This window comes from Aphelocoma coerulescens, chromosome 10 (assembly GCF_041296385.1).
Source record: "Aphelocoma coerulescens isolate FSJ_1873_10779 chromosome 10, UR_Acoe_1.0, whole genome shotgun sequence".
Classification (NCBI taxonomy): Eukaryota; Metazoa; Chordata; class Aves; order Passeriformes; family Corvidae; genus Aphelocoma; species Aphelocoma coerulescens.
The window spans coordinates 12,290,154-12,311,007 of NC_091024.1; the positions used below are offsets into that span (position 1 = coordinate 12,290,154).

General features: G+C 58.9%; 1 protein-coding gene across 12 annotated transcripts in view; it reads right to left on the reverse strand.

Moving 5' to 3' along the window:
* Positions 1-1,825: 1,825 nt before the first annotated feature.
* Positions 1,826-20,854, reverse strand: part of TLE3 (TLE family member 3, transcriptional corepressor) — a 29,583-nt gene continuing 10,554 nt past the window's right edge. For 3 of the 12 annotated variants that reach the window (XM_069026339.1, XM_069026338.1, XM_069026337.1), the window contains exons 6-20: positions 20,055-20,117; positions 19,563-19,667; positions 14,213-14,417; positions 12,795-12,811; positions 10,214-10,333; positions 9,744-9,794; positions 9,227-9,605; positions 8,256-8,437; positions 7,659-7,735; positions 7,250-7,499; positions 6,487-6,734; positions 5,751-5,898; positions 4,994-5,144; positions 4,270-4,346; positions 1,826-4,069 (exon numbers count right to left, since the gene is read on the reverse strand). In XM_069026339.1, coding sequence (XP_068882440.1) covers positions 3,962-4,069; positions 4,270-4,346; positions 4,994-5,144; positions 5,751-5,898; positions 6,487-6,734; positions 7,250-7,499; positions 7,659-7,735; positions 8,256-8,437; positions 9,227-9,605; positions 9,744-9,794; positions 10,214-10,333; positions 12,795-12,811; positions 14,213-14,417; positions 19,563-19,667; positions 20,055-20,117 — 2,181 coding nt within the window. In that variant the 3' untranslated portion in view covers positions 1,826-3,961. Of the gene's footprint in view, positions 4,070-4,269; positions 4,347-4,993; positions 5,145-5,750; positions 5,899-6,486; positions 6,735-7,249; positions 7,500-7,658; positions 7,736-8,240; positions 8,438-9,226; positions 9,606-9,743; positions 9,795-10,213; positions 10,334-12,794; positions 12,812-14,212; positions 14,418-19,562; positions 19,668-20,054; positions 20,118-20,854 lie in introns of all 12 variants that reach the window. The other 9 variants (XM_069026348.1, XM_069026346.1, XM_069026347.1 and 6 more) reach the window with 9 other exon arrangements.

The window sequence follows — 20,854 nt, forward strand, 5'->3', positions numbered from 1 at the left end:
CCCCGAGAGCCGCCGCCATCTGTTCCCAGCCCGGGGTGGCACCCTGGCAACCGCACGGCTGCGGTGGGAAGGGCCGGGAAGGGGCTGGGAAGGGCTGGGATAGGGCCGGGAAGGGGCTGGGAAGGACTTCGATGGGGCTGGGAAGGGCTGGGAACGCCCCGCGGTGGGTGGGTGCTGCTCCGTGAGCCCCGAAGGGTGAAGTCCTCCACGGGATAAGAGAGCCCGGGATAACCGGGGGAAGGGGGATCCCGTTATCCCGGAATCCATGGTGGGCAGGGATATCCCGTTATCCCGGATTCCGTGGTGGGCAGACGCCGTGGGCGTGCCTAGGGCACAGCTGGATGGGCTCTGCTTTGTTCCTGGGGTGGGCACAGCTCAGCCTGGCACAGGACGCACAGCAGAGAACGGGACACGCAGCAGGGTATGGGATGGGATGGCATGGGACACACAGCAGGGCATGGGACACACAGCACGGCATGGGGCACACAGCAGGACATGGGATGGCATGGGACACACAGCAGGGCATGGGACACACAGCAGGACATGGGATGGGATGGCATGGGACACACAGCAGGGCATGGGACACACATCAGGACATGGCCCAGCACGGTTCTGCCCCCCCTGCCCCTTTCCCAGTGCCCCCTTCAGGGACAGAGACCCAGCATGGGAAAAGCGGTTTTGATGCTCCAGGATCAAATCCCTGCCTGCTCCGTGGGAGCCCTTCCGTGCAGGAATTCCACGCTCACGGGAGGAAATCACAGACAAAAAGTGGGCAATGCCACAGAAGGTGCCACCTTCACATCCTCGGGCTCTTGGGGGAATCAGTTCCCGCTCGGTTTTCCATCCGTTTCCAGCTCTGCCTTCCCGGCCTGGCAGCGTGGGCCAAGCCTGACCTGACAGCACCTTTAAAAAGCCCTCATGAATTTATCATTTGAAAATCCAGCGTGGGGGCTGGGAATGACTGAATGACAAAATCTGGGAGCTGGCTGACACAAATGGGAATGGGAGAGCCCAACACCCCTCCCCAGCACTTGGAAAAGCTGGAGTCCAACCCCATGGACTGCCAAGGGCAGCAGTTTCCTGGGAAGGGTTGGAAGCGTGGCTGGAGCCGCTCAGGTGCCGAAGGGGTGGCACGGGGGGTCCTGGGGGTCCCTTCCCCTTCCCTTCGCTCTCCCAATCTTCCAACAAAGGATTCCTTGCAATTCCCATCTTTTAATGGTCCCCTGCGTCAGCCCCTGGCGGCGTGCAGCCTCCAGCCCCAGGGGAACGCAACCCGAGCGCTCCCCTGCCCATTACCGGGAAGCCAAGCGGGCAGAGCGCCGCTGCCGCCCTTTATCCCTCCCTGGCAGCAGGTCCTGTCGTGTCCAATCCATCACGGGAGCCCCCGCAGGACCCTACAGCTGTCCTAGCTCACGGCAGGGCTTTGTCTCCAGCGGGGTGCCGGGCCGGCAGCTCGGGAATGCCGGGGCTCGCAGCCCGGGGCTCGGGAGCTGCCTGATCCCGGTCCTGAGGCACCCCGCGGGCAGGGTGCCCCGATCCCAGCCCTTTCCCTGCATCCCCAAATCCTGGCAGGAGCAGAACTAAAGCTGCTGGGTGCTGCCTTAGGGCTGGGAAAGGGAGGGAAGGCGTTTGGGATGAGCCCAGGGCTCGGAACTCCTCCCATCCATCCTGGGCTCCATCCCCGCTCCAGCATCAGCCCCCAGCTCGGGGATCCCTGTCACGGGTGTCCTGTGCCCCCAACCCTCCCCTGCTCCTGCCTTTCCCCCCCACTTCCGTGAAATTCCGTGGATCAGAGGGTTCAGAGACACTTTGCTTGCGGTTGAGCTTCAGTACATTGACTTTTTATTCTTTTTTTTTCGCTTTTTGGCCCTTTTTTACAAAAACCAGTGGTAGTTATTAACAGCTGTACAGATTCTGCTACATACTTTGGTGTGAAGTCGAGAGCCTGGCTCCGGGAGCTCCACCAGCTCCGCAACATGCAATTCCTGCATCTCAGTCCTGCCATTCGGGGAGGAAAACGAGGCAGCCCAGCTGCAGCCCTGGGAGCCTGGGGGACACGAGCTGGGGGTGACCCCAGGGACAGGGCGGAGCCCCCAGCCCTTCCCAACACAGCCCATCCGTGCAGAGCGGGGTGCTCCGAAGGCCACGGAGCCGGGAATGCTGTGCCCAGGGTCAGGGTGCAGAAAGGGGCAGAGCTGCCCCCACAGATCCCAAGACCGACCCCAAAACACCCCTGGGACATCCCTGGACCCCTCCAAGGCTCTGCTGGCCCCAGGGCCAGGGGCAGAGCTGTCAATCTGAGCCAAACCACCCCAAAATGCCTTTCCCTAAAAGCAGCTTTAGAGACCTCGGCTTTTCCTTTCTTGGATCATCAATGCCCCAAACTGATCCATCCTCCCACCGAGCCACGCTGGGCCTGGAACATTCCCTCATTTCAGCTCCGAACCCTCTTGTTTTGACAGGAAAACCAGAAGTTTCCAGGAGATCTCTCCTCCTTCCCAGCCCAGCTCCTCTGCCTGCCCCGGGAGCAGCCGGAGGGATGGGAGGATCCCTGAGGGATGGGATGGAGGCTCCTGGGAGGGCTGCAATTCCAGGTCCCACCTCTCCATCCTCCTCTCCAAACCATTCTCCCCTCAACCCTAAACTTTTTTTTTCTCCTTTTGGACCAGATCCAACTCGCCAAAAATAATCCATAAAAATGCGGTATAAAAATCCTCTGCCGTGTGCTACAACACAGGTGAGCACTGCTGCTACACAAATACTTTTATTTTCCCGTTAGGTCTTCGTGGGTTTTTTGTCTCTTTTTTTTTTTTTTTCTTTTTTTTTTTTTGTCCTTTTCGGAACCCTTTAGTACAAAAGGCCTGTGGGGGGAGGGAGTTGCTCCATAAAACCAGAAGACACAAGACCATAAAGCCCACAAGGACCACAAGCAGCCCCCCCACCACACACAAACCCTACTTGTTAGTAAACTTTTTTGCTTTTAAAAAAAAACTGTATTTTTTTTTTGTCTTTTTTTTTTTTTTCAAGGTTATCAATTCTAATTCTTTACTTTCATTTGAATACAAAACACATAAGTTTGCTATTATCTTTCGTGGCTCCCTGAGCTGAATTTTCTAAGCTTTCTTTGAAATCACTCCTCATTTGCTTCTGTCCGAAGACCAAGAAGGGCTTGCGTGGGCTTCCCCTTTTCTTCAAACATCCAAGCACGGAAAAAAAATAAGGATAAATCCATAAATCCATCTATAAAAAACAAACCCCAAGGTGATTGTGTCGATGTCCCGTCAGTAGCTGAGGATCCGAGCGATTCCCCACCATCACTAACACACAACGCACGACAGGAGGAACAACTTTTCACCAGTGGACATCTCTGCTCAGCCTGGATGGCAAAGTCCCCACGGACACTTCCAGAGGGGGTGGGAAAAGGGGAAAAAAAAAAAAAAAACAACCAAAAAAAAAAACCAAAAACCAAAAACCAACCAAAAAACCCCCAGAATAAAATTGCCACCACCAAAACCATCAGTGGAATACAATTACAGCAGACAAAAATACACAGCTAAGTGTACTGGGAGGGTCCCCCCTTCCCACGCTATTTCCTAGTCCAGTATTTACATTTTTCACAAGTCTTATGCGGGATGCACAAAAAAAAAGTCCCAATAAAAAAGGAGTCCTTGATAGTGCCACCAAAGCCAGACGGAGAGAACCGGAAAACCAAAAAAAAAAAAAAAAAAACCAAAAAAAAATCCAAAGAAACCCCAAAACCCTAAAACTAAATAAAAATCCGTTTAGGGCTTCCATGTGTGCCAGAGTTGCAGATCTCCAAATAAATCCAAGTGTGGCGGATGCCGGGCGGGGCGATGCCGGGCGGAGCTGGGCCGGGCCCGGGGCCTCCCCTCGGCATTCCCAGAGCATTCCCGAGCGCTGCCGGGGCCGGGAGCTGCCGGCCCGTCCGGAAATCCCAGGCTCAGTAGATGACCTCGTAGACTGTGGCCTTCTTGTCCCCAGAGCCCGTGACGATGTACTTGTCATCCGCGGAGATGTCACAGCTCAGCACGGACGAGGATTCCTTGGACTGGGAAAAGCAGGAGGGGGAAAAATCCATCAGGCTGGGTTTCCAGGATCTCCCAGCAGCATCCACGCTGGGGGGCATCACCACATCCCGCACCCTGATACCAACCCGGCCATCCCAGAGCATCTCCCCTCTCTCCAGGATAACGCGGAATGGGAATGTGGGAGAAGCCCCCATCCCGCGCCCTTCCCAAGGTCTCCTACCTGGAAGATGCTCGCTCCGTAGGGCGTCCTCCAGGCGTTGAGCAGGTTGTCCTTCCCCGTGCTCACAAACCACTTCCCTGCGCCGGGAAATCGGGATCAGCAGCTGAACGCTGCCGGTGCCACCTCCCCGCCCCACAGATCCCAGGGCTGACCTTTCCCTGTCCCACAGGCTGCTTAGCCTCAGGGATTTGGGAGACATGGGAAAACCTGGAGGTTCCCTGGGGAGTCCCGCCCAGCCCTGCTCTGCTGGGACGATCCAGGTGCTGCTTCCCACCTCCAGCAGTGCCCCGGGGCTGTCTGCAGCACAGCCGGGATGGGTTTATGGGGATAAACCCCAAGTGCAGCATCCATGGGCTGGATCCTGCTGGAATTATCCATGCTCAGCCCCCACGACTGCATTGAGCACTGTCCCTTCCTGCAGTCCCATCCCTGTTTCCCATCCCTGGAAGTGTCCAAGGCCAGGCTGGACAGGGCTTGGAGCAACCTGGGATAGTGGGAGCTGTCCCAAGGGGGTGGAATGGGATGAGCTTTAAGGTTCCTTGCAACCCCAAATATTCCATGATTCCACGATCCCCATCCATGAGCGGGGGATCCTGGGGGGGGTCTATTGGGAGCTGTCCCAAGGGGGTGGAATGGGATGAGCTTTGAGGTCTCTCCCAGCCCAAACCATTCCATGATTCCATGATCCCCATCCGTGCCGGAGCTCCGGGTGGGAGCTGCTTACCGCAGTAGGCGAATTTGAGGGAGAGGACGCAGCTCTCGTGCAGGTGCAGCTGGTACTTGTCGGGCTTGGTGTGGTGCAGCACCTCCACGTTGCTGCTCTCCATGCCCACCGCCAGCCACTCACCCGTCGGGCAGTATCCCAGGGAAAAGATCTGCAGCGGGAAGCGGGATACAGGGACATCATCAGCGGGAATTCACCGCCCGCTCTGCCCACAGCACCCCGCGGAAGGTTGGGATGAGAGGTCCTCAAGGTGCCTCCCAACCCAACCGTTCTGGGATCCAGCCATTGCTGGCCAGGCCCAGATGGATGGAGCAGGCTGGGAGAGGCACATCCATGGGTTTGGATGGCTCCATCCCCATGGATATTGCTGCCCTTGCCAAACGGACATTAAGTCCCAGCTCAGCCCCTCCGGATCAGGGAGGCCCTGCTGAAGGAGGCAGGATCCTGATCCCTGCTCCCATCTCACCCTCAGGGCACCCTGAGAACCCTGTCACATCCACAGGCATCCCACGGGAAGAGCTGCTTCCCTAACAGCAGCCTAATCCTGCAGGAGCTGGAACAAGATCCAGGGAGCCCCACAGTTCCAGCAGTCCCGGGTCACACCGAAACCGGCGGGAACAGCCACACTCGGAGATCACAGAGCCCTTTTCCCCACAGGAAAAGCCCCTTCCCACAGTGGGCACGAGCCAGCAGCCGAGCGGGACTCCCTGTTTTCCATGGGGATAAATCCTGTGCCAGCCCGTTCCTGGGGCGGTACCTGGGAGGTGAAGTCGTGCTGCTGCAGCTGCCGCCCTTCCCGCAGGTCCCAGGAACGCACCGTGTTGTCCAGGCCCCCCGTCCACAACTTGGTACCATCGTGGGAGATGTCTATGCAGCTGGCCCCATCCGTGTGGCCTTGGAATTGCCTTGGGAACAGAAAAAATGATGGAATTCTGCAAGGGGAGTGGCTAGGAAAAGCATGGAGTTGGGTTCAAGGTGCTCAGACTACGTTTAGGTGGCTCATCCACACCAAAGATTCCTGGAAATCCATCCAGGAGCATCCTGTGCTGAGGAGCACCAGCCTGGCCAAGGGTTGGGCTGGTTTAGAGATGAGCACCAGGAGATGGTGCAGCATCACCAGAGGGAGTTCCTGGCACCAGCCCAGAGGAACTGTGGCTGCCCCATCCCTGAAATGTTCAAGGCTGGGTTGGATGGGGCTTGCAGCCACTGGGGAGAGTGGAAGGTGTCCCTGCCCAAGGAAAAGAGGAAAGGGACGTCGATGGGGGAAAGAGGAAAGAGAGGGAAATGGGGTGGGGAAAGAGGAAAAGGGACATCAACAGAGGAAGAGGAAAAGGGACCATGATGGGGGAAAGAGGAAAAGAGACACTGACAAAAGGAAGAGGAAAAGGGATGTGACAGGGTAAAAATGACCTTTAAGGCCCTTCCCACCGCAGCCCACGATCCCCAAGGTCCTCACACCCAACCCCCCAGCAGGACGCCGGCTGGGGGCTCACCTGACGAGGGTCTGGTTGTGCAGGTCCCACACGGCGATGTTGCCGTCGCTGCAGCACGAGAAGCACACCTTGGCGTCGGGGCTGATGGCCAGCGCGTAGCACGCGGGCGCCGACGACGTCAGCTCGGCCTTGATGCGCGGCGTGGGCGACGCCAGGTCCCAGATGGTCAAAGTGCTGGCCTCGCCCCCCACGATCAGCGTGCGGCCGTCCGGCAGCAGCTTGCAGGAGCGGATGTAGTTATCCCTGTTCTGGGGACGGAAGGGATGGTGAGGGGCCGCGGGGGACGGGAGGGAGGAGTTGAGGAGCGGGGAGATGGTGGTGGATGGGGAAGAGGGTAGAGGGAAGGGGTGTTAAAGGGGGAGAGGAGAAGGGATGTTGAGAGGGAAGAGGAAAGGGAGCGCATAGGGGGAAGAGAAAAAGAGGGCAACAGGGTGGGGAAAGAGAAAAAGGGATGTTGACAGAGGGAAGAGGGACATTTAAGGGGGAAAAAGGTGGATAATGGGAAGAGGAAACAGGGAAGAGGAAAAAGACAATAATGGAGGACAAAGAGTTGGTAATGGGGAAGAGAGATAGGATGTTAAGGGGGGAAGAGGAAAGGGAGGGCAATGGGGGAAAGAGGAAACATAAATGGCGACGTGGGGAAGAGACGTTGATGTTAATGGGGAGAAGGTGATTAATGCCATTAGAAGTGGGTGGAGGAGGGGACACAGCACTGGGGACAGCAGCAGCCGCACCCCAGCTCCGGCCACAGCCAGCCCCTCACCAGGCAGTCCAGCTGGGAGATGGGGCTCTTGCTGCCGGGCTGGCTGATGTCCCAGATCTTGACGCAGCCCTTGCCGCCGGTGTAGACGTGGCGGGTGGGGTTGCTGATGGTGACGGCGCACACCACCTCGCCGTGGCTCAGCGTGTTGATCTGCCGCGCGTGCCGCGGGATGCCGGGCCCCGCCAGCGCGTCGTGGGGAAACGGCACCGGCTGCATCTGCCCGTCCGCGCTCACGTGGAACGAGTAGGCCCTACCAGGGTGGGAAAGGGCTCATCTCCAGGGACAGAGCTCGTGGGGACAGCCCGCTGTCACATCGTGTCCCCAGCACCAGCCCTGGGTGAAGCCCTCCCTCGTCTCCCTCCCGGCCACTCATCCCCTCCAATCCCACAGAAATCCAAGCGGGGCTTACGGTTTCCCTCCGGGGATGGACGCCAGGCTGGAGGGTAGGCCCGGGGCTCGCATGGCGGGGTGTGGGTCAAACCCGACCTGCCAAGAGATGCATGGACACGGGTGAGGCCAGACTGGGGCTGGGAACAGCACACAGCTTCCCATTCATGACCCCCTGGGGACTTGGGGACACTTTTCCCTTGCTGCTCAAAGCCAATCGGTATTTTCCCCTGGCAGGAAGGGGAAACAGCCAAAGGTCTTGGGTCTGCAGGAACCAGGCTGGACATGCTCCCTCTCCCCATGTTATTCCCAAGCCCCCAGGGATGGGATCAGCCACGTTGGGCGCAGCACCAACGGCAGCGCTTGTTTTGCCTTAAAACAGGAGTTTAGTGAGAGGAATGGGAAGGGGGCTGAGGAATGGGAAGGAGAAACCCCAGTCCAATGGCACATCCATGTCATCCCTGAGGAAGCATCTCCACTCCCCCCCTTCAATGGTGGCCATTTCAAACTACAGCTGGCTTTGAGAAGGAGCCTCAACCTCCCAGCCCCCCAGAGCCCCCCAAGCCCTCCCCCCAGCGAGAAAGGAGCTAAAAGTGCTACGTACAGCTCCAAAGCTCACCATTGGTGACCGGCCGTAGGCGGCGGCGGCGGCGGCGGCCGCGCTCATCTGCGGGGGGAGGTTGTGCAGCCCCGCGTAGGCGCCGGGGCTCGTCAGGGACCCGTTCATCTCGTGGTGCCCCATCATGGCAAAGGGCGCCGCGTAGGAGCCCGCGATGGAGATGGGCGTCCGCAGGGCCGAGGCTGCGGAGAGACGGACACGGTCAGGGCATGGAGCATGGGCAGGGCCGGGACACGGGCAGGGCACAGAGCGGGACATGGGCAGGGCACAGAGCATGGGCAGGGAGCGGGACATGGGCAGGGCACAGAGCATGGGCAGGGAGCGGGACATGGGCAGGGCACAGAGAATGGGCAGGGAGCGGGAGCATGGGCAGGGCTGGGACACAGGCAGGGCACACAGCATGGGCAGGGCCAGGACACGGGCAGGGCTGGGACACGGGCAGGGCTGGGACACGGGCAGGGCACACAGCATGGGCAGGGCCAGGACACGGGCAGGGCCAGGACACGGGCAGGGCCAGGACACGGGCAGGGCACACAGCATGGGCAGAGAGCAGGACACGGGCAGGGAGCAGGACACAAGCAGGGAGCAGGACACGGGCAGGGAACGGACACAGAAACACCCCACACCACAGGAGTCCAATCCCTGACCCAACACCACCTTGTCCCCAGCCCAGAGCACTGAGTGCCACATCCAGGCCTTCCCTGGGCACCTCCAGAGATGGCCTGGGCAGCCCCTCCCAAGGCCTGAACACCCCTTCCATGAACAAATTCCTACTGATGTCCAAGCTGGACTTCCTCTGGCCCAGCTTGCGTCCCTTCATCCCAGCCCCGCTTGCCCTGTGACTGGACCTCCCTCCTCATGCCATCACCTGGATTAGGTCCCCAGAAACCTGATCCCCCCTCTCCATCCCACTGACAGGGACGAGCTGAAGCTGGGGACAGTGGTGACACCGCGGTGACACTGGTACCCACCCAGGGGATCCATGCCGCTGGGTTTGCCGGGCATGGGCCGCAGCCCCGGGGTGCTGCTGGTGCCCGGGGTGGGAGCGTCGTTCCTGGGTGTCGGAGTGTTGGACTTGAGGCCAGGCGTGGAGGATTTGTCGTTCTGGGGAGAGAAGGGATGGAAAATATGGGATGAGCTCAAACTGCCAGGATCCAGAGTCCCTGCCCCGGTGACCCCGCAGAAGGGACATACGTGGCCCAGGTCCTTGGTCTTGGAGGAGGGAGTGCTGCTGGAGGAGGCCACCGAGGCCGGGCTGTTGGGAGCATCCCCCTTCTTCAGCCCGCGGGCTTTGTCCAGGCCGTTCTCCGGGGGGGAATGGGCCGGGCTCACCCGGGGGGTGGCGGGGTCCTGTGGGATGGGAAAAGCATTGGAACTCCCACAGTGGGAAGGGCTCCCTCCAGCTCCTCCTTCAGGCTGGTGTTGGGAAGCCCCTAAGGAATCGCTTCCCACATCCCAAACCCACACCGTGAGCCACCCAGGGCTCACCTCATTGGAGACATCGACCACCAGGTCATCGCTCTTGTCACCATCGCTGTCCTGGAACAGAAAATGTGTCACACCCCGCAGAGAGCTCCAAAAACTGGGGGGAGATCCGCCCCCCGAGGAGCCAAACCACCCCAAGAGCAGCCTAAGGACACTCAGGCTGGAGATCAGGGACAATTTCTTCATGGAAAAAGTGGTCAGGCATTGGAAGGGGCTGCCCAGGGCAGGGATGGAGTCAGTCAGGGGAACGGACGCGGCATTTGGGGACATGGATTATGGTGGCCTTGGCGGTACTGGGGGATGGCTGGATTCCATGGTCTCAAAGAGCTTTTCTAGCCTGAATGATTCCATAGTTTCTATGCCCCAGCTCACCCACACCACGTCTGGAAAATATCACCCACATCCTGCTTTCTCCCCCCACATCCTGCCCCAAGGTGTCCCCGTGGCCACCGCAGGCCATCCCTGTCACTCACATATCGGCTCATGCTGTCCTTCTCCTCCGCTTTCCGCTTCTTGGAGTCAATGCTGTAATCTGTGGAGCTCCGGTGCTTCTCGCTGGCCCGCAGGCTCTCCGAGGGGGACACGGAATTATTCTGTGGAGATGGGAAAAGCTTTGAAGGGGGAACAGAAGGAAACAGGACTCCATGAGCAGCAGGTCCCAAGGGGACACACACAGGCAGCTGTGTCCCCGCAGTGGGATGAGACCCCGCAGTTCCTGCCATGCCACAGGATCCAGGGGACAGGATCCAACACCAGCCTCGCTGAGGGCCCTGGGAATGCTGTGAGGATGCCCAGGGACACGTGACCCCCCTTTGCTGCAACAGCAGGAAAATGCAGGAGGGGGTTGTTGTTTATAAAAACATGGGAAAACCCCCAGTGCTGGGAACAGTAGAGCCCAGCGCCTGTGGCACAGCTTTGCTAGGGGGAATTCTGTCCTTGCTTCAAGCAGCGAAGCCCAAGACATGCTGACATTCCCAGGAAAGCTCCAGAGCCCAGGAGTCTTTCCTCTGGCAGAGCTGGGAGGCCGCATCAAGGAGGAGCAAAGGAACGGCTGCATCCCGGCCCTGGAGCCAAAGGACATCCACAAAATGTCCCGGAAAACCCACGTGACCAGGAATGGCAGAGTCTGTGCCTGTGGCACAGGGGGAATTCTGCCCTTGCTTCAAGCAGCAAAGCCCAGGAGATGCCGGCATTCCCAGGAAATGCTGGAAGCAAACATGGCAGCACAATGAGGAGGATGCCTGGTCCCAGTTCTGCATTGCCCGCAGCACGGCCCTGATCCCGCATCCCCCTCAGCACAGCCCCGATCCCACATCGCCCTCAGCACGGCCCCGATCCCGCATCGCCCTCAGCACGGCCCCGATCCCGCATCGCCCTCAGCACGGCCCCGATCCCGCATCGCCCTCAGCACGGCCCCGATCCCGCATCGCCCTCAGCACAGCCCCGATCCCGCATCGCCCTCAGCACGGCCCCGATCCCACATCGCCCTCAGCACAAGGCTGATCCCACAGCCCCCTCACCATGGCCCCAGTCCCGCATCACTGATCCCGCATCGCCCTCAGCATGGCCCCGATCCCGCATCGCCCTCAGCACGGCCCCAATCCCGCATCGCTGATCCCGCATCGCCCTCAGTAAGGCCCAGTCCTGCACCCCCCTCAGCACAGCCCCTTCCCTCCCCTCAGCCCCTGGGAGCAGCAGCAGGAGCACTCCCCGCTCCCGAGCCTGCCAGCCCCGCTAAGCAGCGCCGTTGCTGAGCTGCGCCCGCCTTTCTTCCCTGGCTGAAAGGGAGAACCAAAGCAGTTCATGTTTCTGCTCGGTCCCCACTAAGCAGCTTTGGATAACACGGAGCTCTTTCTTCCCAGGCAGTCATGCTGAAAACCCTCGCAGCTCCCAGAGAATCATGTCAGGCATTTAGAGGCATCGATCCATTCAGCCCCGCTCCTGGCCCGCTGCCAAGGAACTAAATATTTTTTATTGCACAGGCAAAGGCTGGGGAAAATATGAATGACTAACGCTGATTATCGCACACATTAAACCTCCACGGGGAATACCCCGGCTCACAGTTTATGGATTGGGAAGCTGCCCGGCTCCGACGGCCCCCTGCCCGCCGGAGGAGCGGGTTAATGATGCCCAATTCCCCTCTGCCTCCCCCCTCGCAGAGCACTTCCCTTCCCCGCTCTCCAAAGGGCCGTTTGTGGGCTCGGGGCTGGCAGGAAATCGCTGCAGAGCCGCAGCTCAGCCGGGCTTTGTCCTGGCAGCTTTTCACACGGAATGCTGGGCTTGGGAAAGACCTCCGGGATCACCGAGTGCGACCTGGGAGCCAGCCCCACCTTGTCACCAGCGCAGAGCACTGAGGGACACATCCAGGCCTTCCTTGGACACCTCCACTGCCTCCCTGGGCTGCCCCTTCCGACGTTTAACAGCCCTTTCCACAGAGAAATCCCTTCCACATCCCATTTTCCCTGTACACCGGGGTGGGAGGTTCTGGCTCAGCCCCATTCCATCAGCAGGGCAGCCCCCACCTGGCTCCTGCCACCCCCAATATCCCCTCCATCCCCACTCCCAGGGAATCCATCACCCAGGGGCAGCTTCCGGAGTGTCGGAGCCCTCCAAAACCCAGGGATTTCCCTGGTTAGGAACTGCTTGAGCTTCCAAGTCCTGCTTAACATGGAGTAATAACCAAACCCATCCCAGATGAGATGACCCCAGATAATGGGAGAGTGATCAGGAATAAACCAGCTTCCCTGCCCACCCAAGGATTCCGGGTCTGACCGCGCTCATTCAGTCAAAATGACGGAATTTCCCAAGGCTCTGCCACCAACACAGGGATTGAAATCAAATTTCCAAACCACCACAGAGAAGGTGACTCCACTCATCCCAGCACAGCTCTTCCAGGCAGGATGAGGAATTGTATTGCCTGGTTTATTATTCAGTAAGGCCTGTGCCAAAGGCAGCCCTGGAGCTCCCAGCCACCAGGTGGGTTTTTCAAGGATAAATAAAACTCAGCCACGCAGCCACCAGAAAGTGGGAGCAAAAGGAAGGAATGGGACTTACTGCACTTGAGTCTCGCTCTTCAGGAGATGCCGGGGCAGAGGGGAGGGGACAGCCGAAAAAAAGAGACAGGAAAATAAAGCAAGTTAGGGTAAGCCTTAAATCAGAAAAATAAACCCAGAACCTCCTCATGCTCTTAACTCAAACCCCTTAAACTCAAGCCCTGTCTGGCTTTAAAATCTCCCTCCATCCATCTCTCCCATCCAGTTCCTGCCCCTTCCTTCCTGTCCATGTGAGTTATCCAGCCAAACATTTTCCAGCTGGAAATGCCCTGAATCCAAAGGGAATGGCAGCAGCCTCAGGTGCCTGTTCCTGAAGCCACTCACCAGTCCTGGGTGCACAGCTCCACATCCAAGGTGTGGCTCAGCCGTTAATTTGTCCCCAAACAGCCCTATCTTCCCTGGAATCTCTGGCCATCTGAATCCATGCAGGAAAAGGAATGGAACTGGGTAACTCCTACCAATAGTTTTGTCTCACTGCTTTTTTTTTCCCCACCCCAAATCCCCCAGCAGAGCCCAACAGCTTGGAGAGGCTCTGGGAACCTGCCCTGCCAATGGGAATGCGGAGGGGAAATATCCCAAACCCTCTTGTGCTGGTGGACAGGGGGATCTGCCAGGACAATGCTGAACACTGCTGGCTTGCACCTGCAATCACAGATCCTTTGGTCTTCTGAAAAATGGTTGGATCCCTAATAATGGGAAAAACCACCCATTTCCTGGTGCCCAGAACTGGATCCCTGAGCACGGAAGACTCTGATGGTGATGGCAAGGAGGAGGATGAAGGCTGCTTTCCCATTAAGGCACAGCTGAACAAGGGCCCAGGAACTGCAGCCAGGCTCCACCAAAGGCTGAGCATCATTCAGGGAATTCTGCATCCCTAGAAGTGCAATCCCATGGTCTGAATGCAGCTGACCCGAGGGATAGGGTGGTGGGAAATGAGCCATGACTGTACCAGGACATTCCCCCAACATCAGAGGGACCTGGAGCTGCTGGAGCAATTCCAGAGGAGGCCCTGGAGCTGCTCCAAGGGCTGGAACCCCTCTGGAGCCAGGTTGGGAGAGCTGGGAATGTTCACCTGGAGAAGGGAGAGCTCAGAGCCCCTTCCAGGGCCTAAAGGGGCTCCGGGAGAGCTGGAGAGGGACTGGGCACAAGGGATGGAGGGACAGGACACAGGGAATGGCTTCCAGTGCCAGAGGGCAGGGATGGATGGGATGCTGGGAAGGAATTGTTCCCTGTGAGGGTGTGAGGCCCTGGCACAGGGTGCCCAGAGCAGCTGTGGCTGCCCCTGGATCCCTGGAAGTGCCCAAGGCCAGCCTGGAGCACCCTGGGACAGCAGAAGGTGTCCCTGCCCTGGATAACGTTTCTCTCCCTTCCACCCGAACCCCAGGACTGTGCAGTTCCAGCAGCAGCGGCCCCTCTCACCTCTGTGGTCCAGGTCATGGTGGTTCTTCTCGTCCTTGACTGCCAGGTGGGCCTGGCTGCCCAGGGCACCGAGCGCCAGCAGCCCCGAGCTGGTGCCGGTGACGGGCGGGATTCCGGGCGGCTGGAGCCCTGAGGGATGCGGCGGCAGCTGGACCGGGGGCCCGTGGGCGGCGTGGGAGAGGTGCTGGGCCTGGAGCTGCTGCTGCTGCAATGAAAGCACCAGTGAGCTGGGGAGGGGGCGCGGGAACGGGGATCGGGGGCGGCGCCGGGAAGGGACATTCCCGGGTGATGCTCCCGGGAGCGGCCCCGCTGGATGCCTGCAAGGAGAAGCCCCATTAGCAGCAGGACAGAGGTGTCCAGGGACAATCCCCAGGACACAGCACGCATGGCACACCTCCTGGGATAACCCTGCGTTCCCGGAACACTCATCCCTGTGGACATGGTTAGTTTGGCTTTTCCAGCAGTAAAAGGAAAGAAAACCATCCAGGAATCCCACCCAGGAAGCAAAGAGACTCTGTGGCTGCAGGGCAGCTGCTAAACCAGTCAGGGAGAGAAAATTCCAGCACTCAAGAGCCTCCCAGACAGCTCAGGACAGGGAAGTTCTGCTCATTTGCTCAGGAGCAGCTTCATGGGGAGAAGGAAATTCCACACAACGTCCTGGTCCCATCCCAGGATCCTTCTGCTCCCAACCCCTTCCGACATCACTGGGCATGGATAAATCCTGCAGGATCCTCCACTCCCACCATGGGGCTGGACATAACCCCCCATATTCCCTGGAGCTGCAGCCCAGCTGGGATTGCAGAAAGCCCCCCAGCTGCTCCCAGGGCTTTTTTGGGAGTGAATCCCAGCCCTCCCAGCACTCATCCAGCTATGGAGATTCACTGCCTGCTCCAGTTCAGCCGGAAGAAGCTGAACTGCAGCGCTGGGGAGAGGAAGGGAAAACCGGACACATTCCCTAGTTCAAACACAACCTTGGAAGAAAACCCCCTGAAATCCAAGGAGCCACTTCCGAGAGTCCCCAGGCCACCCCTGCTCCAGCCAGGAGGGTTTGGAGCTGGTGCTCCTGCCTGGGACCCTCCTGCGTGCAGCCATGGCCCCTCCAGCGGCATCCCACAACTCCCAGGGAAGCCACGTTTGGGCATCTGACCACAATGGGAATCACGGGCTGGGGACACCCGGAATGAGGGGACACCTGGGCTGCAGCAGAGCTCTCCGGGTCCCCACAAGCAGCTTGGCTCAGGGTTTCTCCGGGGCACTCCGAGGGGCAGAGATGGACAGCAGGAGCTGCTGGCACAAGGCCCAGCCCAATGGACAGCCCCAGGCATGGAGGGATCCGTCAGTGTTCCCAACAAGAAAACTCCTGGCACATCTTCCCCAGAGCTGCAGAAGATGCACCCAGGTGCCCCTGGATCCCTGGAAGTGTCCAAGGCCCGGCTGGAAGGGGCTTGGAGCACCTGGGACAGAGGGAGGTGTCCCTGCCCATGGCAGGGGTGGCACTGGATGAGCTTTAAGGTCCTTCCAACCCAAACCATTCCAGGATTCCATGATAAGTTTCCCCACACCAAGTCCAAGTTTTGGGGGAACAGCTCCCGCCCATTCCCGATGGAAGGGCCCACTCTGGGCAGCAGCAGGGGTGATGTCCTGTCCCATTCCATGGACACAGCAGGATGGAGCACCCACCCGTTCCAGAGCTGCTTTCTCATCCTTGTGGGATGGAGAGGGAAATCCCCATCCAGGATGAGATTTCAGGCAGGAGCCGCAGTTCCAGGCACAGGAGATCCATGAAAGCAGCTCCTTCCAGGCAGCTCTGAGATCCCAGCTGGAGCAGAGGCCACACGGAGAAGGCCTTTAGGCCTCTGTTGCAGGAAATCCATAAATCCCTGTGCCCTCAAAAAGCAGGAGCTGGTTCTGCCAGCAGGATGGGAAGCATCCTCAGGATGGCCATTCCAGGAGTGTCCCCAAGGCAGGACATGGAGCAGAGCTAGGGCTGAGGGGCACAAGGTCAGAGCCTCAGCAGCTCCTGCCACGCAGTGCCAGGATCACTCCTCCGGCACCAAAACAAGAGGAACAGATCCCTGGCTCTTCCCATTCCAGTTTCCCGGGATTTCCACCCATCTGAGGGAGAGGCAGGGCTGGCCTGTGTAGCAGAGCACCATCCCAGAGAACAGCCCCTCGTGGTTTTCCAGCGCCTCCAACCATTCCCACATTCCTCTCCTGGGAGCTCTCCAGTGGTGCCCATCCCTGGAATACACCAATATCCAATGTTTTATCCTCAGCAATCTCCAGCTTCCAGAACAGCTGCATGCTGTAACTCATCCCACGAGTTTTCCACCCAAAAAAGGGATGTGGCCTCATGCAATGGCAGCACTCCATTCCCGGGACGTCGATGGGAATCCCAGCCCTGGGATAGCCCAGGGGACAGCACAGCCCCACCATGTGAGACAGCAGCACCCAGAGGAGAAGAATCAGCACCCGGAGTGGCTCCAGCGGAGCCGAAAACTGGGATTTCTTCCTGGCTTTTAGGCTGCCAACAGATAAATCCATCCACGGGCTCGGTGAGCTGCAGGAACGGCCCCGCACAGGATTTGGGAACCAAGGCCAGGACACAACATCCTTGGGGGCCCAACACAACATCTCAGGGTGGTTTTGGTTTTCTCCCCTCTGGCAGCAGGAAGCAGAGAGCAGAATCCATGTGGGATGTCCTGAAGCCTCATCTCTGTGTCCCCAGGGGTAGCCAAGATCCCAAAGCAGGGCTGCAGAGCTCCATCCACGTCCCAGCTGGATCATTCCCACGGCAAGGAGAGGAGGATGAGCCAAGGAGCAGATCCCGGGGTGGTGCTGGGCATTCCCAGGTTGCCTTTTCACCATCCTTCCCGTCACTCCACATGTTGGTGTCACCCCCTTGGAGCAGCCGCTGCACATCCCTCAGGAATAACATCCTGGAGACTCCACGAGGGGAACAAACCCCAGCTGGCACTCGGTGGCACAGAGATCCTGTTTGCTCCAAGTGTCCTCTGCTGGAAAGGTCCTTTCCCTCCCATCCCTATCCCAACCCTGTGTTTGAACACCACCGGCTGAGGGTTTGCTGCAGCATTCCAGGGATGGGGAGGCTCCTTGGGAACCCCAAATCCTCCTGCACAGGGAGCCAGGTCCTGGGGGGCAGGTGACACACACAGCACAAGGATTTGGAGCAGCATTCCAGGATCACGGACCCTCCTGGAGCAACTGAGCCCATCCACACCTCAGATCCCTCAGGATGCTCCTCTGGGGCTCCCACGGAATTCCAGCATCAATCGGGCTCCTCAGGGAGTGATGTTCCCGATATCCCAGGACACCGGGAGGCTGTGGATGACAATCCTGCAAATCCAGCCAGGGGTGACTCCGGCAGCGGCCTCCGAGCCGTCGCTCCTGGGGTCCCTCAGCGGTGCCAGACAGGGATGGGGAGATGGGAGGAGGTTCCAAATTTGGGAGGAAGGCTGGCAAGGAGTGTCTGGTGGCGGAGTGGCTTTAATTGGATTATGTCCATCACGCTCCATGCCTTTGTTCCCGATTTAATGGTTCAGCACTTCAGTTCAGTGCCGGCGTTAAATTTAGTGACGGAGTTTAATCATTTCCAGGGAAATCATTTCCAGGGCTACAACCAAATCAAGGCTCCATTTCAGCCAAGCCTCGAGCGCGGGAGCTGCGAGACAATGGCCCAGATGCATAAAATTACCGGTTCTTGACCTCAAAAGGGGCAAAAAAAAAGAGCTTCACACCCTCTGCGGGGGTTTGGGTGTTGCAGCTCCTGCACCGGGGTGTTGGGGCAGGCTGGGGACAGCGGAGCCGCCCAGCGATGGCTCCCCAGGGACACCGGGACACGCCCGGCACTGAGCAAACCACGCCAGGGATGTGCCCACGTGAGCAGCCCTACAGAAACAACCTGCTGAGGGCAGGGCAAAACACCAAATCCTCTGCACTTGGGGGCTCAGGGGCTGCAGCTGCCACCCAAACCAGCTCCACGCTCCGGGATGAGCCTGGAACCGTCTCTACGAGCCATGGGAGGCCATGGAACCACCACCACCTCCTGCCAGCAGCAACCCTGCAGTAACAACCCACAGTGTGCACAGAGGGGAGGAAAAAACCACCAAATCCTCTGGATTTTCTGCTCTGGGAAGCACTGGAGCAGGTGCAGGAGCACGGACCCACCACCTAAACCAGCTCCACACCTTTGGGCTGAGCTCTGCCCTCCTGGACAAGCCACGGAAGGCCATGGGATCACTGATCAGCCGCTGCCAGCACCATGTCCCTCCCTGGCCAGCCACCCCGGGAGGAGATGCCCGTGATTCCCACTGGAAGTTCGTCAGGGAAGTGATTAAACAGCTGGGCTGGCTGCTTAACGACAGCAGGGCCTCACTGTGATCCAGGGAAGCAATTACCTCGGGAATGGGGGTCGCAGGCCTCGCTCATCCCCCTTAATTGAATTCCAATATCTGTTCCAGCTGCCCAGGCCCCGGGCTGCCGCTTCCAGCAGCTCCATCCCTGCTCCATCCAAGCCCACCTGGAATGGCTGAGCAGCAGCAGGAGGCCAGGCACGGCAGGGTGCAGTGTCACCCCAAAACCCAGCTCCCATTCCTACGGCACTTCCCGAGTGCCACCGGCCCCGCCACGAGGGATCCGGCTGCTTCCTCATTCCCAAAGGCTGCAGGAGCCCGGAGCACGATCCCACACTTGGTGACACCCATAAATACAGGAAAATGGACAGAAAAACAAGTTAAATGCAAAGGATTATAAAGATCCCTGAAGTTTAAGAAGTGCAAATAGTTATTAAAAAATAAAAGTAATTGTAAGTGAGTATTTTCTGGGAAACAAAGGCAGAGGAGCTCTGGAGCCACCTGCCCAGGACATGGATTGGGAATTCCGGTGTCCTGGGGTTCGCTGCGGGACTGAGACAGTGACAGCAATTAAAGGAATAATTAAAGCTGTTAATTTTCCATCAGAACCCCTCAGTCTGTGTGGGAAAGGGTCAATGCATGGAACAACAACTCCGCCAAGGGCACAGCACATTCCACACCAACAGCCCGGCAGAGACGAGCCTGGCCTCAGCGGCAGCGGGAGGCTCCCATCCCAAATCTCCCCAGCCCCATGGGGAACATCCAATTGGAATCCCAGAGCTGCCAGGGAGGTGGCAGCTCCCAGCCCTGTCCTGCTGGGTGCCGGACTGCGGTTTTGGGACAGCCAGGAGCTGTGGGGTTGGGGCAGTTTTGGTGTTTTGGGATGGCTGGGGACTGGGAGCCGCCCTCTTTGCCCTCCTGAGCGCAGGGTTGCCTCTGGATATGGTAAATGATAGGAATAAAAGGGGAATACACACGGTGAGAGGCAGATTGGGAAGTCCACGTACCCCGATGATAGCATTCAACTCCGTCATTGTCACTTGCTTGGCACGTTCAACAGCCTGGGCCACCTGCTGTTGGTGCTGTGGGGACAGAGGGGCCAGGTCAGCCACAGGACCTCCCCAGACACGGTCCCCCCTCTTTTGGGCCCTATTTTGCGTATTTTTCCCGATTTTTTTCCCCCTATTTTGGCTGCAGCAGCCTGGAGGTACCTCTGTGGGGCGAGGCAGCAGCTCCTCCAGGAAAAGGGGGAGCCCCTTGCAGCCTTTTGGGCTCAGTGCAGCCCCCCAGACGAGCAGAGCCACTGCAGGGCCCAGCTCCGCCCATCCCAAGGGTTTTCCAGCACACAGGCAGGATTTAAACCCCATTTCTCGCACCCCCAGAGACCCCAAAGGGACCCAATGCTGCCTGCGAGGAGGAACCCCAGGAGAAGCTGCATCCCCTCAAAGAGGGTGTGGAAAAGTCCTTACCTCTTGTGACAGAAAAGGCATGATCTGGGCTAAAATTGTGTTCAGTCTTTTAGCAATTTCTGTCTGGAAAAAGGGAAGAAGAAAAAGCAACGGTCAGCACCCACCAGCCTCCCACGGACGGGATGGCACGAGGCTTCCTGGCAGCAGCGCTGGCCCCTCCTGTCCCCTGCCACAGATCCCCTCCCGTACATCCCCTCTCCCTGTTCCATCCCACAGATCCCCTCCCGTACATCCCCTCTCCCTGTTCCATCCCACAGATCCCCTCCCGTACATCCCCTCTCCCTTTCCCATCCCACAGATCCCCTCCCGTACATCCCCTCTCCCTTTCCCATCCCACAGATCCCCTCCCGTACATCCCCTCTCCCTGTCCCCTGCCACAGATCCCCTCCCGTACATCCCCTCTCCCTGTCCCATCCCACAGATCCCCTCCTGTGCATCCCCTCCTGTCCCCTTTCCCATCCCACAGATCCCCTCCCGTACATCCCCTCTCCCTGTTCCATCCCACAGATCCCCTCCTGTGCATCCCCTCCCATCCCATCCCACAGATCCCCTCCCGTACATCCCCTCTCCCTGTCCCATCCCACAGATCCCCTCCCGTACATCCCCTCTCCCTGTCCCATCCCACAGATCCCCTCCTGTACATCCCCTCTCCCTGTCCCATCCCACAGATCCCCTCCCGTACATCCCCTCTCCCTGTCCCATCCCACAGATCCCCTCCTGTGCATCCCCTCCCACAGATTCCCTCCTGTGTATCCCCTCCTGTCCCCTCTCCCATCCCACAGATCCCCTCCGGTCTCTCC